Source organism: Marmota flaviventris, chromosome 3 (assembly GCF_047511675.1).
Source record: "Marmota flaviventris isolate mMarFla1 chromosome 3, mMarFla1.hap1, whole genome shotgun sequence".
Classification (NCBI taxonomy): Eukaryota; Metazoa; Chordata; class Mammalia; order Rodentia; family Sciuridae; genus Marmota; species Marmota flaviventris.
In genome coordinates, this window is record NC_092500.1 from 58357679 (window position 1) to 58375911 (window position 18233).

Here is an 18233-nt window from a genome sequence, read left to right on the forward strand (position 1 = left end):
TCCCTTTTCATAGGAGTGGGGAAAGACATAATCCCTTTCTCCCCCAGGAGAAAGGAGCAGTCTTAGTGGGAATGATTTGTGTGTACTTAGATTCTATGTTGCCTAAGCAATATAGTCTCACTGAGTCCGACTGCATGGGTTCCAACTTTGCCAGTTCCTAACCTTTGGCTAGGTATTTAAACTCTGTTCCCATTTCCTCATCTGTAAAGCATAACAATACACTTACTTTAATAACACACCTCTAACAGTTCTGGATTGTTGTGAGGATTACCTGGTTACCCCCCCACACACTTTATGTGTGTGTGTGTGTGTGTATATATATATATTTATATATTTATTTTATGTATGTATTGTAAACTATTATACATTATACACGTTAATTATGAAACTAATTGAACACACAACACAATAGTTTTATCTGGTTATAGGTTACTTTCCTTCTTTATAACTCATTCTACACACACACACACACACACACACACGCACACACACACAAGAAATTGGCAGGCCGGCAGGTTTAAGTCTTGAAACAAAGTAACTAAGTCACACTACCTACCAACTTTTACCCCTAATCCTACCCTCCACTTCCATTTCTCCTTCAATTCCTTATGCACCCTCTTCTCTTACAGGTTCTAATTAAAGGTCTGACTATATTAGGGAGAAGGGAAACTGTCTGGCAGGCATCTTGGTGTTGTGTGTGTGTGTGATGAAAAGGTCATTAAAATTGTAATCAGAAGACCATATCTTTGTTGAAAAGCTCACCTGTTTCTGGCCTCTCTGAGCCTTAATTTCCTTTTCTATATAATAAAGATAAATAATCCTTCCCTTTGGGCCTGTTATGAAGACAATATATATGAAAGTATTAACTATTATACATTATACACGTTAATTATTATGAAAATAATTGAACACACATCATGATAGTTTTATCTGTTTATTGGTTACTTTCATTCTTTATAACTCATTCTCCCCATAACTAAAGGGTTACATTACAAGATATTAGTCTTCAGGGCTCATTAAAGGGTGTGGAGAGTGGTAAGTATAACTGTACACTAGAATTCAGGGCTATGAGTAATAGACTACTTGTGTATGTATTTCTGTGTGAGTTTGAGACAACACAAGTTTGCAGATCCCCAACTTTGGATTTGTACCCGAGACTGGCTGGCCACATTTTCCCACAACTGACACCCATCTTAATTAGCCACCTCCCACAGGAGGCTCTGGGACACTTGCTAAGGTTCTCCCTCTACCTGACTGGGAAATCATACCAGGGGCTGGCTGGCAGGGCTAATGAGCCAACGCTAGAGGGAGTGGGAGGTGCAGGAGGTAGTGCTGTCCCAGGCTGTGGGTTTGAAACTCACCAGTCAGGAAGTGAGGCCGACAGACGGAAGGGCAGGCAGGGGCGGGGAGTTCTGGGGCACAGCAAAAGGGGCCTTCTAAGGTTTGGGGGCTACAGAATCATGGGCTTCAGGGCAGGAGGTTGCTGTTAGTCTGGCAAGACAGGTCTGGGCAACATGCATGCCCAGAGGCAGTTGGCTATAGCCACAGTGAGAGCAGAAGTCAGACGACATGAGGTGGCCAAGCAGGCTCTAAGCCACCTCAGGAAGCTGGCAGAAAGAGTGGGTGACCCTGATCTTCGGGACAGCATCCAGGCCTCGCTGAACAACATACAAGGTAAGAGAAGTATCAGTCCCCCAACTTGTATGTATCGGGAACCAGCAAGGGCATAGAAGAGCTAGCAGTATCATGTATCGTTTCTCAATCAGCTACTTCCTAGTCCCCAGGACAGAGCTAGGACTCTAGGGAAGAATACATTTGGGGAGGATTGAAAAAGACACGGGAGGTTATCATCCTTCCTTTTCCACAACTCTAATCCTTCTCCCAAGAGAACAAAATACAGGTCACTGTTGACCTGACCTTCTTGGCAGTGGAGAAGCATGGGGAAGCATGGGGAAGACGGGCTGTGACAGACCCATGGTAGATGTATTCCCTGCTTAGGGAGTATAGAACAGGAAGCAGTCGGGGCAAGAGGTTCTGGGACTGGATATTGTGTTCATTCCCAGGACCCACTAAGGATAAATGACCTCTTGTTTTCCAGTTGTAGACACACAGACAGACACACATACACACACTCTGGCTTCCAGGCACATTTAAAGACCATGCTCAGCACAGCTAAAGTGAAGAGAGGGTCCCTATGACTCTCCTTGGTCCCCTCTCCTCCTCATGTTCCTGTTCCTGTCTTCCCCCCACATACCTTCCGCTCTACCTCCTTAGTGCCATTAGAGCAAGTGATGACAACACAGGGAGGAAGTGCTGCCATGGCAACACCATCCGCCACATCCTCCTGCCCACCCCAGCCTTCAATCCTGTGGTGGGGCCCTGGCAGGAACAGAATCTCTCCATCCATAAGGCCTCACCACTAAGGAACTGGTGGAACTGGATGTCACTTTCAGCTTGTTCTCATCTCATTCACCTCTGATGTAGCAAAGAACTCACAAAGGGAAGCTCCCTAGTTCATGAAGGGTGTCTGGTAGAAGCACATCCTCCATCATATCCTGATCTTTTCCAGTCACTTCAGTCTTTCTCCATTTTTTTTTTTTTTTTGTGCTGATCCCAGGCCCTTGTGCATGCAAGGCAAGCACTCTGCCAACTGAGCTATATTCCCAGCCCTCCATTCTTTTTTTTCCTTCCTCTTCTTCTCCTCCTCCTCCTTTTCCCACCCCCACCCCCAGTAATGGGGAGATTGAACCCAGGGTCTCTCACATGTTAGGCAAACATTCTACCACTGAACTACATCCCCAGTCCTTTTTCATTTTGACACATGGTTTGGCTAATTTGCTTAGAGCCTCCTTAACTTGCTCAGGCTTGCCCTTTAACTTTTGATCCTCCTGCCTCAGTCTCCTGAGTCCCTGTGGTTGCAGGCTTGCACCACCACACCTAGCTAGTCCTCTCCATTCCTAGATGCTACTTAGGGACTCAAGAGAACATTCTTTCCACCATGGATAGCTTCTGCCACATCTCTCTGATGGGCCACCAGAGCATGGGGGAAGAAATGGTTGGTTTGGGTTCCTAGTAGGACAGTATGATTCCCTTCCCATGTCTCCCTCTTTCCATTGTCCTTCTGAGGCTAGTGCTCCTCTCAGCTTCTGTCCCCACCCTTTGATAGTAACTACACCTGACTTTTCCCCTGATAGCCTTTGCATTTGGAAAGGCAGACCTCAGGGGAGTGGCACATGGGGCCTCCTAGGAAAGAACTCTTAAGGTCCCCTGACTTTAAAAGGGGGGCTCTGATGTTATAGTTCAGTGGTCAAATGCTTGCCTTGCATACACAAGGCTTTGGGTTTGATCCCCAGCACTTGGGGTGGGGAGTGTCCGTGGAAAGCATACAATGAAAATATCCTTTAAAAAAAAAAAACAAAGGAGGAGAGAGGTGTAGGCCAGGTAAAGAAGCTCCCTTTAGCTCTGGAAAAGGAGAGAGAAAGGAAGGTAGAGGCTGATGAGACTCCGTGTGTGTGTGTGTGTGTGTGTGTGTGTGTGTGTTTTTACTGGTGATAGAACCAAGGGCCTCAAGCAGGCAACTGCTCTACCACTGAGACCCCTAGCTCAAGGCTGTATTCTATATAAGTGATTTGTTCTACTCCTTCCCCGAGTCAGAAATCTGTTACTATTGAATCCTCAAGGAAAACTGAGGCCATCAAAAGAAGGAAGATAAAGGCAGAGCCAATAATTGTTCTTCACCTTCTCCTTCAAAAAAGACCAGTGAAGGGTCTCCTGAAATGGGGATGGTGGTGTCATGGTTCTACAGGGTGTGGGGAAGAAGCTGTTGACCTCCAGGACAGGACCTGGGAGGGACTGGATACAGGCCTCTTGAAGAGCAAAGGGCTCCTGGCATCCTGGTTCAGCCCCCCCAGACCGAGTGTGCCTTGGGCTCCTGCCTCCAAGAGCCGCCCACGGCAGCACTTAATATAGTCTCTGCGTCAGGAGGGTGGGATGCCAAATTAAGGGACCGCTTAGACTCTCCAAATCCTTAGGAGGGGGTCTCCAAAAGGCTGCAGGGAGACCTCCTCCTTCCCAGCCCACTCCTGCCACTCCTGGGGTCTCAGCCTATCTTCCTCATAGGCCTAATTGCTCATGCTTCTTTTTCTCTGGGGCTAGAGGACAGAAAGCTTTGAACTCCAAGGCTTCTAGAAGGGTGGGGGACACAGTAAATGATGTCCAGTTTGCTCTGCCTACTTCCTCTTTAACCTTCTGAAAGAGCCCTGCCCCATAAACCTCAGGAGACTGAATGGAAACCCAGAAGAGGCTGGCTCTTGCTGCTTCAACTAAGGGGTCTTTATATTCTAGGAGCAAAATCCCCCACAGGTGGGTAACCAGGGGTGAGGGTAGTACCTTCACTAACCCAGCATCCCCTGTCAGGTCCCCCACCTACTCTACACACTGATCCCTCCTCTCCCTCTCATCCCCACGTTTCTGAGGCACTCTTGGAGCTGCGGTTGCTATGGAGACTGGATGCATTTTGGTATTAGGGGGGGCTGTCAGTTCTACATGTATTTCTTCTTGTTTCACCTTGAGCTGGGGCCTTTGACTCACTGGGCAGCTTAGGCTCCTGAGCCCTCAGATCTCTCCACTACTCTCTCTCTCTCTCTCTCTCTCTCACACACACACACACACACACACACACCCCTTTTCTTATCCTGCTAAGTCCCATGTTTGTCCCCATCCCTAGGGAACACTTTCCAAGTTCACTTTGGGGCCATCAAATCAAGTTGGAACCCGTCAAAGAATTAAATGTAGGGGTATAGGTGGAGAGGGAGCTGGGTGAATGAGAAAGGAACAGCATCTGGTCCCCTGGGAGGGTCTCGGGAAAGGGATTTCAGGGTTCCCCACTTTCCCACTTCAGCTTCCCCAGAATTTTCAGCGACCCCAAGTTTGCTATGTTCCTGGCATCTGCCCATTCAATAAGTCTATATTTACCCCTGTCCCTAAGTGCCACACCCCACAGTGTTGCTCACCAGCCTCGGTGTTCAAGAGGAGGGGGCTAGGTTGTTGGATATGAGTCCAAGTCCCAGGAAATCCAGCCCAGGATTTGGGAGGGAAATCCAGTCCTGGATTTTGCACCGCCCTCGCAGACAGCGGTGCTGCTAGAGAGGTGGTGGGGGGGAAGGGGTAGGGGGGGCCGGGGGCCGCCTCCTCCTCAATGTGAGGGGAGCGCCCGGACACAGCGCGCATCCGGACCCAGCCGAGCCCGGGCAAGGCCCCCGGACTCTTCACCGGGATCTCACGCCCCTTCCCTCCCAGACCCCAGATCCGTTGGTTCCCACCCCCTCCTGTCCCCTCCTTCCACCCCCGCCGCCTCCTACATCTCCATCCCCAGCATCCTCCCCGCGCCCCTGCGAATCCCCAGCACCGCAAGCCCCACTAGCTTTCCACCCTCCTCAAGACCCCCTCTCACACCGCATCCCTGGCCCCTGGCCCTTCAGTCCCCATTCCATTCCCTTGCCTCCCCCGCATTGGTTCTTCTCTCCTAGCCTTCGGTCCCCTTTTCTGCCCCCTTTTCCTCCCTCTCTCTCATTTGCCCCCACTACTGTCCTCCCCGCCCTCCTCCGCCCATCTCAGCGCCCCCACCCAGGCCGGGGTGCACGGTCCGGCGCGCCTCCCCGGAGCATCACCAAGGTCCCGGGGCTCTACGGGGGTGGGGGCGCAGGGTGGGGAGCATGGGGAGGGGGAGCCCCATGTGATGGGAGGGGGGCGCAAGCGGAGGCGGCGGAGGCGGCGGCGACAGCGGAGCCGGACTGTGGGCTCAGCGGGGTCCGGGGGCTGGGGGCAGCGAGCAGGGCGGCCCCATGGCCGGGCCCCCCTGAGGCAGTCCGGGGGAGTCCCCTCCCCTCCCCAGCTCGGGGGTCTCCGGGCCCCATGAGCCGGGGCGCGGGCGCGCTTCAGCGCCGGACAACGACCTACCTCATCTCGCTGACCCTGGTCAAGCTCGAGTCGGTTCCTCCGCCGCCGCCTTCTCCGTCTGCTATCGCGGCCGGCGCCCCTGGGGCCAGAGGCTCCGAAACCGGGGATCCTGGCAGCCCCCGAGGCGCGGAGGAGTCGGGCAAGAAGCGGCACGAGCGTCTTTTCCACCGACAGGATGCGCTGTGGATCAGTACTAGCAGCGCGGGAGCGGGGGGTGCGGAGCCCCCAGCCCTGTCCCCGGCTCCGGCCAGTCCGGCTCGCCCGGTCTCCCCCGCTCCGGGCCGCCGACTCTCCCTCTGGGCGGCCCCTCCGGGACCCCAGCTCTCCGGGGGACTGAGCCCCGACCCCAAACCCGGGGGCGCCCCCACCTCCTCCCGACGCCCTCTACTCAGCAGCCCGAGCTGGGGGGGCCCGGAACCCGAAGGTCGGCCAGTCGGCGGCGTCCCCGGTTCGTCCTCCCCTCATCCTGGCACAGGCAGCCGGAGGCTCAAGGTGGCGCCTCCTCCGCCGGCTCCCAAGCCTTGCAAGACCGTGACCACGAGTGGAGCCAAAGCCGGCGGGGGCAAGGGCGCCGGTAGCCGCCTGTCATGGCCCGAAAGCGAAGGCAAGCCCAGGGTCAAGGGGCCAAAGAGCAGCGCCGGGACTGGAGCTTCAGCCGCGGCCGCTGCTGCCACCGGCGGGGGAGGGGGCGCTGCAGCCGCGACCTCTGGTGGGGTCGTGGTTGGGGCTGGAGTCCGAGGGAAGCTGTCCCCTCGAAAAGGCAAGAGTAAGACCTTGGACAACAGTGACTTGCACCCAGGACCGCCTGCCGGCTCTCCTCCTCCTCTAACCATCCCAGCAATCCCGGCTTCTGGCGCTGCAGTTACCGCCACCTCCGCGCAGCCCCCCGGGCCAGCACCTCCAATCACTCTGGAGCCTCCAGCTCCGGGGCTGAAACGGGGCAGGGAGGGGGGCCGAGCATCCACTCGCGACCGCAAGATGCTCAAGTTTATCAGCGGTATCTTCACCAAGAGTACAGGGGGGCCTCCTGGCTCAGGGCCCCTTCCAGGTCCCGTGGGCCTGTCTTCTGGCAGCGGGTCCAGGGAGCTGCTGGGTGCTGATCTCCGCGCCTCCCCTAGTGAGTAGGATCAGGGCCTGAGAACAAGGAGGGGAGGGCACCTGGAATGCTCAATTGGGGGTGGAGGAGCAGAAAACTAGGAAAGCTTTTCCCTTGGGTGGACGGGGAACCAGGCTCACTCCTCTGCTAAGGACTGAGGCAAATAAGAGGTCCCTGACGCGGGAGGAGCAGTTACACTGTGCACCGTGAGTGATGACTTGATTTTGGAGGGATTCAGAGAGCCTCAGAGCTTTTTTTTTTTTTTTTTTTTTTTTTTTTTTTTTTTGGTGGTGGTGGTGGTGGTGTGGGGGTGAATGCCCTTGGTCAGAGTGACTGTAGGAAATTGCTACCAGAGAAGTCCCAGATCCCACTTTCATCCTCCGCTGGATTCTGGGAGCGCAGAAACGTGCTTTGCCTTGTCTAGAGGGGCACTGAAGGTGAAGGGGATGAGAAAACCTCAGTTTTCCCTGAGCACTTAGGGCAGGTGGCATGATAGTGACCTTGCAGACAGCTCCTCGCCAGGAACAGGTCTTCTAGGTTGAGAGCAGGCTAGTGGTGTTTTCCGTGCAGGAAAGGCGGACTGGGCGGTCCGCAAGTGCGCGGGGGCTGGAACGTGCTTGAATATTCAAACGTGAAGTGAGAGAACGCGGATAGGAAGCCTCACTTCCCCCACTGCCCACCCCCGCTCCACAGCAGCGTCGAAACCCGCCTGGGGCTGACCCCGGAGTGAGTGGGGTGGGGGGCGGAACTGTTGCAAAGGCAATTCTTACACCAGGAGAATTGGGAGGCCGTACAGGGGAAGGTAGTGCCACCCAGGGGTGTCTTTATTATTATTATTTTTAACTGAGGTAAACAGGCAGGGGACTGAGTTCGGCTCACAAGCTCACACTCCCCTGAGGGGAGGCGGGTCTGGAAGCGGGGGCGGCCCCTGGGGTTTGGCTCCGGAGCGGGTGGGAGCAGATGGCTCCGGATCCCAGAGTTCCCGCGGCAGCTGTGGCGCCCCGGGAACGTCCGGCCAGTGTCAGGCGCGGGGGCTGGACCTGGCGGGGCGGAAGGAGCATCCTTCCCCCCACCCCACCCTAGGTCTGTGGTTTCTCTAGGGCAGGGGATGGATCCTTTCCCCATAGTTCTTTTAGAGGGTGTTTCGAGGGAAGCCGTGGGAGAGGGAGGTATAGGAAAATCCAAGCCCTATCCCTTGGAGTGTGTGTGTGTGTGGGGGGGTGGTCAGAGCCACTGTGCGGTTGACCTTGAAAAGGGGGAGGGAAAGCCCTCACCTCAGTTTCTCTATGTGAAATAGAGATTGAGGAAGACTCACTCCCTTCTAAGTGCCAGAACCTCCTCCCAGGATCGGTCCTGGGAATCTTTCCGTCAGGGAGGAGCCCCTCCTCTTTCTTCCAGAGGGAAGAAGTTGCCACCGTGAGAGCCTTGTCTCCCGGTCTGGGGCAGGGACCCACCGTTTAGGGATGTGCTTTAAGGGAGATGCCAACTGAAGTATTTTTGTCTTGCTAGCTCTGTTGCTAAGCAACCACTGAGCGGTGGCAACAGCTGTGGGGAGAGCGGTTAGGATGGGAGGACTGGGGACCACTCTCAGACCTATCTGTTGCACAAACCTCTCCAGAGCAGGCAGGCAGGGTCCTGGGTATTAAGGGACACTCAAAGAGAGGAGGGGTTGATGAGGGTTGGGAGTCCTCCTGGGCAGCAGCCTCCCCTCTTACTGCCCCTCTTTCCTTACAGAGGCTGTGGTCAATAGCCAGGAATGGACTTTGAGCCGCTCCATTCCCGAACTGCGCCTGGTAGGTAACCCAGGCCCTTGGCCGCCTCATAGGACCTGGAATGGTTTTCCAACTCTCCTGGGAGTCTACCTTCATTGCACTATTGTGGGGCTTGATACACCCTCACAACTTTTTCTTCATTTTTTATGCTCTTGTTTCCCTGTTTGTCCAGGGCCCTCTTCCAGGCTTCTCATTTCTGACATCTGCCCTTTGTACCATTCATGTACCATTGCCTAGAATTGGGTACTACTTTCCAACTAGTGTCTAGGCCTGTGACATGCCATGCACACACAGGTCTAATGTTTCCTAAACAACACAAAAGAACTGGCACTGTGCTGCTTATGTTTTTCAGTGATGCACTTCAAGCTTGAGTTTATTTCTTACCCTACTTAAGCCATACTTATCACAACTGCTCTCTCTTAACTGACAGTTGTGCAGGACCTCTAGGACCTACTTGGGTGATTTAACACTGCCAGCCCCTTGGAAGTCTCTGGCGTGTGTAGACCCAAGCATTTCCCCCCTCATAATTCCCATTGTCTCTGCCTCACAACCTTGCTTTCAGGGTGTACTGGGTGATGCCAGGAGTGGAAAGTCATCGCTCATCCACCGATTCCTGACTGGTTCTTACCAGGTGCTGGAGAAGACTGAGAGTGAGTTCTCAGGAGCAAGAGTAAGCTAAGGATTGGCGTGGGGTTTCAGGAGTAAAATCAATGTCTGGGTAGTTATGAAGACCATGGGAATGGTGAAGCCATAGTAGCTAAAGTACAAGGAACTGGAAAGGTTTGATGACCTGGCTACCTCTGACCTATTAATCCTTTCAACTCTTCTGGACAGGTGAGCAGTACAAGAAAGAGATGTTGGTGGATGGACAGACTCATCTGGTGCTGATACGAGAGGAAGCTGGGGCACCTGATGCCAAGGTGAGGGGCAGAAGCAGTGGGGAGGGTAGATTGATTGAGGACAGCACTGAATACGGGAGAGGACTCTGGTTTCCTAGTTCTCCCTCTGGGTAGTCCAGAGAGGTAGTGGACCTGTATGACCCTCCATTTGCCACTTCACCCCCACAAGTTCTCAGGCTGGGCAGACGCCGTGATCTTCGTCTTCAGCCTGGAGGATGAGAACAGTTTCCAAGCTGTGAGCCGTCTTCACGGGCAGCTGAGCTCCCTTCGGGGGGAGGGACGAGGAGGCCTGGCCCTGGCACTGGTGGGGACACAAGGTAAGGAGGGGTTGAAGAGATAGTGCTTTCAGGGGAGGTCTTGGGATGCCCCTAGGATATTGCCCAGTGCAGTTGAGTTCAGTAAGGTGTAGAAATGGCTACTTGAATTTCAGTAAACCTCTGGAGGGAGCCTGATCTTTCAATAAGGAAGTCATGAAAGCATCACAAACTTTCCAACATCTGAGCAGAGAAAAGGGGACTGCCAGGGTGGAAAAGGCAGCCATAATGGCCATCTCTGTTCCTTTCCTGAGATGTCACCTACCTTGTGTTCTCACACTGCCATTTCCCAATGCCACCACCAAAGCACATAGAGAATCCCAAGTAGGATAGATACAAAGCCTTTTCCATTTCCGCCTTGCTACAGATGGGTCAGGCTGGCACCTTTTGAAGGAACTTATCTGAAAACAAAGAGAAAGCACCTGGAGAAAACAGAAGGGCAGAAAACCCCTTTTAGTTCTCAAAGTAGTGATTCAGGCTCTCAAACTTCACTGGGACAGGAAAAGCTTTGCCAGTACCCACCTGTATCTACCTGGCAGGCTCTCTGTCTGGATGCCTGTGCTGCAGGTGCCAGCCTCCACCTGTTGCTTTCCTCTTGGTTTCTCACTATAGAATGAGCAGTGCACCTGTTACTGATGGGCATACAACCTTTTCCTCATCTGCACTGCCATGTGATCTCTCGGATCATGGTTCCATAGATTTCCAGGGCAGGGTAATTATCACTCACGAGTTTCAGCCACTTCAGATGGGGTCAGGAAGCTACCCTGTCAGGATAGCTCCACTCTCCTCTGGAGTATTTTTTGAACTGCTTATGCCTTGCCTTCTTACTTGCAGCTGCGCATATGACCTGGGCCCTACACTCAGAACTTACATACTGCCATTCTATTTGAGCAAGGACAGATGCTCGTTGATACTCTGCCTTCAGTGGGTTCAGCATAAGCCTGGAGCATAGATAAAGAGAATCATGAATAGTGGGGGGAAGGGGCCCCTCATCGTATCCTGCCCCTTTCCTATTCCCTCAGACAGGATCAGTGCTTCCTCTCCTCGGGTGGTTGGTGATGCTCGTGCCAGGGCTCTGTGTGCAGAAATGAAACGCTGCAGCTACTATGAGACTTGTGCAACCTATGGGCTGAATGTGGATCGGGTCTTCCAGGAGGGTGAGTGTGGCTATCCCCAGTGTATGCAGGAAGCAGGGAGCTGAGAGCCTGGGATATTCTAGAGGACTGGAATCCAGGCCTCTTTGTCAGCCAATGACAAAGGAAATTAGCTTCTGTGGAAGGGAGAGAGACCAGGGAGACCAGAGAAGTTTTGCTTTATAGCACAAGATCTTTCTGGGCTCAGGAACTGGCAAGGCTACAGGGGGCATAGGCCACAGTGACAAGGAAGTTGGAGCCTATGTTATCTGCTGGGGATTTCTCAAAGCTGGACATGGAAGGGTGGTCTTGTGTATCTGCTGTGCTCATTCCTCTCCCTCACTCGTTCCTTCAAGTGGCCCAGAAGGTGGTGACCTTGCGCAAACAGCAACAGCTTCTGGCTGCCTGCAAGTCCCTGCCCAGCTCCCCAAGTCACTCAGCTGCTTCCACCCCTGTAGCTGGGCAGGTGAGTTGGGGTTTGAGGGACAACAGAAAATGGGCTGGGATCTGAAGATAGACACAGAATACCAAAGAGGTTTGGGGAGCAGGAGAAAAAAGAGGGAATGGTGGTGATACTAAGTGTAGAAAGTGCATTTGAGGAAATCAACCAAGTTTGAGTCACCATTTGTCCTTGAGCAAGTCGCCTCACTTCCCAAGATTATCTAGAAAATTGTATGGCATGATACTTGTGAAGTCAACCTTTGCAAAACTTAAAGCACAGTAACAATGCTAGTATATATTTTTACTATTAATTATAATGTAAATGAAGAGTGAGAAGATCAAGTAATGTCTCCAGTTCCCCAGAATCAGATGTAAGAGTAGCTTGTCTGGGGGAGGAAATAGCTCAGCTCTGCTGACCCCTCCATATGTCCTCAGGCTAGTAATGGAGGCCACACTAGCGACTACTCTTCCTCTCTACCATCCTCACCCAATGTTGGTCACCGGGAGCTTCGAGCTGAGGCAGCTGCAGTGGCTGGATTGAGCACTCCAGGGTCCTTGCACCGGGCAGCCAAGCGCAGGACCAGTCTTTTTGCGGTATTGGGCATACTGACTCCTTATTCTCCTGTCCTCTGTTACTTGCACATCTTTCCTCATCCTTAGACCCCTCTGTTGGACCCTTCTTTATTTGTCTTCCCTGTCCTTCCATCAGTGTATCTCTCTATCAATCCTCTGATTCCAATAATCATTCCAGAATCGTCGGGGTAGTGACTCTGAAAAGAGGAGCTTGGACAGTCGGGGAGAGACAACCGGAAGTGGGCGAGCCATCCCTATCAAACAAGTGAGTAGTCTAGGGATTGGGGGAAGGCAGGGAGTTGGTGTTAGCTGGCTTTTCTTTCACACCCCTTTTTCTGTACTCCAGAGCTTCCTACTAAAGCGAAGTGGCAATTCCTTGAACAAAGAATGGAAGAAGAAATATGTGACTCTGTCCAGTAATGGCTTCCTACTCTACCACCCCAGCATTAATGTGAGTAGCAGAGACTGGGCATCCTGGCCAGCCTCGGAATACCCTTCCAGCTCTACCTGTCTGTGTTTCTGATAAGCACTAACATAATCTCTGGGGAGATCTAGTTCTATTCTTTTAAGTTTAGGAAGCATGTTAAGAACCTGCTGTCTGCCCATGCTGGCAGTCTAGAGAGAGAACACTTAGGAAGGGCCTGTTCCTGGTCTGCCACTCAGATAATGCTTTATGGAGGAAATAATTCTGGAACAAGTCTGATGGGCTCCTCTCTTAGAAGTTCATTCCAGTCCTGTCAGTGCCTGGGGCCCCCTTTCCATCCCATACTATTGACTGCTTCCTAGAACCACCAAGGATCCTAACCTTCTCCACACTCTCAACTTTCTGTACCCCTCCAGGATTATATCCACAGTACCCATGGCAAGGAGATGGACTTGCTGCGAACAACAGTCAAAGTCCCAGGAAAGCGGCCTCCAAGGGCCATATCTGCTTTTGGTCCCTCAGCCAGCATCAACGGGCTGGTCAAAGACATGAGCACTGTCCAGATGGGTGAAGGCCCTGGTGAGTGGGGCTCATGACAAGGGGGAAGGAGAGGATCCAGAGATGGATAAAAGAGAGGGATAAGAGGGGAATAGGGGCTGACCCTGGATAAGTGGGAAAGTAGGTGATCAGGAGGGACCAAATAAGGAAGGGTACAGGAACACAGAAGTTCACTGACATTTTATCCTCTTTTCCTTCCAACAGAAGCCACGACTCCCATGCCCAGCCCCAGCCCCAGCCCCAGTTCCCTGCAGCCACCACCAGACCAGAGCACCAGGCACCTGCTGAAACCAGATCGGAATTTGGCCCGAGCCCTCAGCACTGGTCAGTGGGATCACCCTTCATCCACTATCTTTCAGAGCCAAATAGGATGTAGATGGGAAGTACAGTGGGGTTAGAGGCCTGGATCTGGAATAAATGCACAAGTGGACACATGGAGTGTCTGCTGGGTGCCCAGCACCAAACAGCCACACTGTGTCTATCATGATGGTTAAGACACATGGGCTCTAGAGCCAAACTGCCAGAACCCATATCCTGACTTATCACATGGGCAAATTATTCAAACTCTCCATGTCTAAATTTCCTCATTGTTAAAATGGAGATAATAGTTTCTACCTCATGGGCTTGAGACTTAAACAAACTGAGAACATTGTCCAGCATCAACATTTAGAATGTCTGAAAATAAAAAATAATATCTACATACGTCTGTATAAAACATTGTAATAAATGATCCTCAAAACAACTTTATCAGGTCAAGATTACTCTCCATGTTTTAGTGATGAAGAAATTGAGACTTACAAGATTAAGTAACTTACTCAACGTCTCAAGGCCAATAAGTGGCAGAGTGAGGATCTCAGTTCATATCTGACTCTAAACATGTCCATCTCCCCAGGAATGATCCAGGGGGCTTCTCCTGGAGAGGGACAGTTGAGGAAGGACACCCCAAAATGCCAAAGCTAGTTCAGAGGAGAAGACAGGCTATCAAGAAATCAGGGGTGGGAATAAGCTCAATGGAAGAGTAACTTGCCTATTATGTGGGAGGTCCTGGGTTCAATCCCCAGTACCACCAAAAAAAATAAAAAATAAAATTTAAAAAGAGGAAGAAGAGGGTGTGGTGGCACATGCCTATAATCCCAGCAGCTCTGGAGGCTAAGGCAGGAGGATTGTAGGTTCTAAGTCAACCTCAGCAACTTAGCAAGGCTGTAAGCAACCTAGCAAAAGCCTGTCATAAAATTTAAAAAATAAAATAAAATAAAAAGGTCTGGGGATGTAGCTCAGTGGTTAAGTGACCCTGGGTTCAATCCCTGGTACCAAAAAAGAAAAGAAATCAGGAAATCTGGGCAGGGGCTAGAGCTCAGTGGTAGAGTGTTTACCTAAGCATCCTCAAGGTCCTAAGTTCAATCTCCAGTAACCCCCCCAAAAGCAGGAAATTTGTGGAGGGGCAACTGAGGTAGCTGTGTCCCCCTCCCTAAGACTGTACCCCATCTGGAGACCTGAGCCCCCTGAGTCGGGAACCCCCTCCTTCTCCCATGGTGAAGAAACAGAGGAGAAAAAAACTGACAACACCATCCAAGACCGAAGGCTCGGCTGTGCAGGCTGAAGGTGAGGCTCTGGTTGGCCATTCCATTCCCACGCTGGACCCTCATCCCCAACAGCAGATCCCTGGCCTAGTTCCTGCAGCAGGAGGAAAAGTGCCTGAGCTGAGTGCTTGACTCTCATTACCACTGCACATAAATGAGTGGAATAATGGATGGACTTTTCTCAGCCCATCCTTCCCCTGTTCCTCAGCCAGTGCCTTTCCCCCAGTAATCTCCAGCCCCTGTTCTCAATGACATTATAAGTCTGAAGCTCCTGCTCCCCCTCCTAATGACTCTCTAGTGCCTGTTCCTATCCTCATCTCTACTTATGACCCCATCCCCTGTACCCCCAACCCTAATGACTCAGCCCCTGATCTCAGTGTCCCCATTGACTCCCCAACTCCTGGACTCTGGCCACCCAACCCCTGCTTCAATAACTTTAAGTGATCACCAGGCTCCCTCAACAAACCTGTCCACAGCAATACCATTCCTGACCCCCAGTAACCCACCCCAGGCATCAGTGATTCCTAGGTCCCAGGGACCTCTCATTCCAGCCTGTGTCCCAGCTTCTGTTCCCTTCCCCCATGTTCACTCAGATCCTGACCCTCCCTCCTCCTGCAGAGACCCCCGGCTCCTCTCTGATCATGATAACTGTCCCTACTGCCCCTGCTTTCTGCCGGGTGCTCAGACCCGGGTTCCAGATCTGCCTACTCTCATGGCTCTTGGCTTCCGCTCCACTCTGCTCTGGGGCCACTGACTTTAGTTCTGCTTTCTCTCCCCATCTGTCTGTCCTGCTTTGTCTCTGGCACTCTGTCACTCTCTCCATCTCTATATCTGCCTCTCTTTTCTTGGTCTCTCTGTTCTGCTCTCCATTCTATCTCTATCTCCTTCGCTTCGGGAAACCAGCCAAGCGCAAAATGTGGAAACTAAAATCCTTTGGTAGTTTAAGAAATATTTATAAAGCAGGTAACAAGCGGGAGCCTGGAGGGGCGCTCAGCTGGGGTGCAGAGGGGTGGGGGTACCCCTGCCTCTCCCTGCATGTGCTCGGGCTTCCTGCTCTCCCTGACCCTCTGCTTCCCCTTCCCCCACTGCCCCACTCCCAGGGGCTCGGGATGGACATCAGGGAGGAAGGGTCTGAGAAGGCAGCCCCTGCTTGAACTCTGTCCCTTATGCCACCATCCCATCCCCCACCCAGAGGAAAACTTTGAGTTCCTGATCGTATCCAGCACTGGTCAGACGTGGCACTTTGAGGCAGCCAGCTTTGAGGAGAGGGACTCCTGGGTCCAGGCCATCGAGAGTCAGATTTTAGCCAGTCTGCAGTGCTGTGAGAGCAGCAAGGTCAAGGTAATGGTTGAGGGGATGAGAGGAGAGAGGGGTGAGAAGAGAGAGGGAGGAGAGGGGAGTTCCTTTAAGAGTCAATAGTAATCCTAGCCCTCTCTGCAGCTGCGCACAGACAGCCAAAGTGAAGCCGTGGCCATCCAGGCGATCCGGAACGCCAAAGGAAACTCTATCTGCGTCGACTGCGGGGCCCCCAGTGAGTGCAAAGGGGCAGCAGAGGGTCCTTGGAGGTGGTGTCTCTGGCTAGGGAGTATGGTTCGCTGTAGGTGTAGTCGGTAAAACCGGAAACCGATCCCCGCACTCCGTCCCCAGACCCCACGTGGGCCAGCTTGAACCTGGGCGCACTCATCTGTATCGAGTGTTCTGGTATCCACCGGAACCTGGGCACACACCTGTCTCGCGTACGTTCGCTCGACTTGGATGACTGGCCGCGGGAGCTGACCCTGGTGCTGACGGCTATTGGCAACGACACGGCCAACAGCGTGTGGGAAAGCGACACTAGGGGCCGCGCCAAACCCACACGGGACTCTTCGCGGTAGGTGTGAAGGAACAGAGGCGTCGGGGACGGGCAGTTGCTGGGGCCCGAAAGGATCCCCTGAGTAGAGGACAGAGGTCCTAGTTAGAGGTTTCTAGAACCTTTTCCATTGCTCCCTGGTTCTGTAGGGAGGAGCGTGAGTCATGGATTCGCGCCAAATATGAGCAGCTGCTGTTCTTGGCGCCGCTGGGCACGACCGAGGAGCCGCTGGGCCGCCAGCTGTGGGCCGCTGTGCAGGCCCAGGACGTGGCCAATGTTCTGCTGCTTCTGGCCCATGCGCGACACGGGCCGCTCGACACCAGCGTAGAGGACCCACAGCTCCGTTCCCCACTTCACCTGGCGGCCGAGCTTGCCCACGTCGTCATCACGCAACTGCTACTGTGGGTACGTGAATGGGGGACGAGTAGGTAAAGGAATCTTTGAGGACTTCATCTCAGAACACGACTAGCGCGGTAGAGTCCGATGTTCCCAGAGAAACCCTGGAGGTGGGCTTGGAACTCTTGGGGTGTCGGTGTGTGGGTGTGGGCCCCTCGGGGACGCGCGGTCACGCGGCGATTTCTCTCTCTAGTATGGCGCGGACGTGGCGGCCCGCGACGCGCAGGGCCGCACGGCGCTGTTCTACGCCCGTCAGGCTGGAAGCCAGCTGTGTGCCGACATCCTTCTGCAGCACGGGTGTCCAGGCGAGGGAGGCAGCACAGCCACCACGCCCAGCGCGGCCACCACGCCCAGCATTACTGCCACGCCCAGCCCCCGCCGCCGGAGCAGCGCAGCCAGCGTGGGCCGTGCGGACGCCCCGCTCGCGCTGGTATAGTTGCCCAACAGCGGGAGAGACACCCCTACCCCCATGCGGGCCGGGCACGAACACACCGGGTGGACAGCTGGACAGATGCACTCACTCACCTCTCCAATCCGCACCCCGCCCCACGGGAGCACTTCCTACCCTCACGAGGGCACAGCCCCCACGCCTCCCAGAAGACACAAACTCACCTCCCTCTCCCCAATGAGGCATGGAGACACCCCAGCTCAACACGCTCCCTCTCCACTGTTTCCACCCTCGGATTGCTCTGGGTCTACCCGCTCGGTGTTTGCAGAAAGGGACGTCCCTGCCGCGGTACCGGTTCCAGGGCGCTTGGACATGCCCGCCCGCGCCCTCTAGGGGCGGGAAAAAGACCCAGTCCTGCCTGCATTCAACAATCCACGGCAGGAGCCCAAACCCAGGCTGGCTCCTGGGGCGACGCCACGCCAGAGGGAGGGGTTAGTACGTGGAGCGCTAGCCCTGGGACTTGGGGCCGATACCGGGGCCCCCGACCCTTCAATGCTGATCTCACTGCCCAGTAAATGGGGGAAGGGCAGCGAGGGGCAGGACCCCTGCTGCCTGTGGAGGTGGAGGGGTCCCCAACCCTTTCCGTGAAAGGGACCATGAGGAAATAAGGATGTTCCCCTACACCTACCCATGGGTAACAGTAAAAGGCCAGGGGGAGCCAAGATCCTGGGTCCTTCCCCTAATATCTTGGGAGGGAGAAAGGATGAAGCAGGAGCAGGCTAAGGGGGCTGGGGAGGGGCCTTGTAATTTATTGCTTTGTTCCCCAACATGGGAGTGGGGTGGGCATGGGCG

General features: G+C 53.6%; 1 protein-coding gene across 2 annotated transcripts; it reads left to right on the forward strand.

Annotated features, from left to right (window-relative positions):
• Positions 1 to 1409: 1409 nt before the first annotated feature.
• On the forward strand, positions 1410 to 18103 carry Agap2 (ArfGAP with GTPase domain, ankyrin repeat and PH domain 2). Of its 2 annotated transcripts, none has more exons than XM_027925983.2 (18): positions 1410 to 1674; positions 8789 to 8847; positions 9389 to 9476; positions 9661 to 9746; positions 9895 to 10042; positions 11062 to 11196; positions 11529 to 11638; positions 12049 to 12207; positions 12365 to 12451; positions 12533 to 12637; positions 13027 to 13189; positions 13373 to 13492; positions 14642 to 14770; positions 15941 to 16089; positions 16189 to 16279; positions 16396 to 16618; positions 16747 to 17002; positions 17187 to 18103. In XM_027925983.2, exons 1-18 carry the CDS (start codon positions 1515 to 1517, stop codon positions 17427 to 17429), a joined length of 2511 nt encoding a protein of 836 aa, XP_027781784.1. In that variant the 5' UTR covers positions 1410 to 1514; the 3' UTR covers positions 17430 to 18103. The 2 variants fall into 2 exon arrangements, with proteins under 2 accessions (XP_027781784.1, XP_027781775.1); XM_027925974.2 differs by lacking the exon at positions 1410 to 1674 and adding an exon at positions 5789 to 7075.
• Positions 18104 to 18233: the final 130 nt, after the last annotated feature.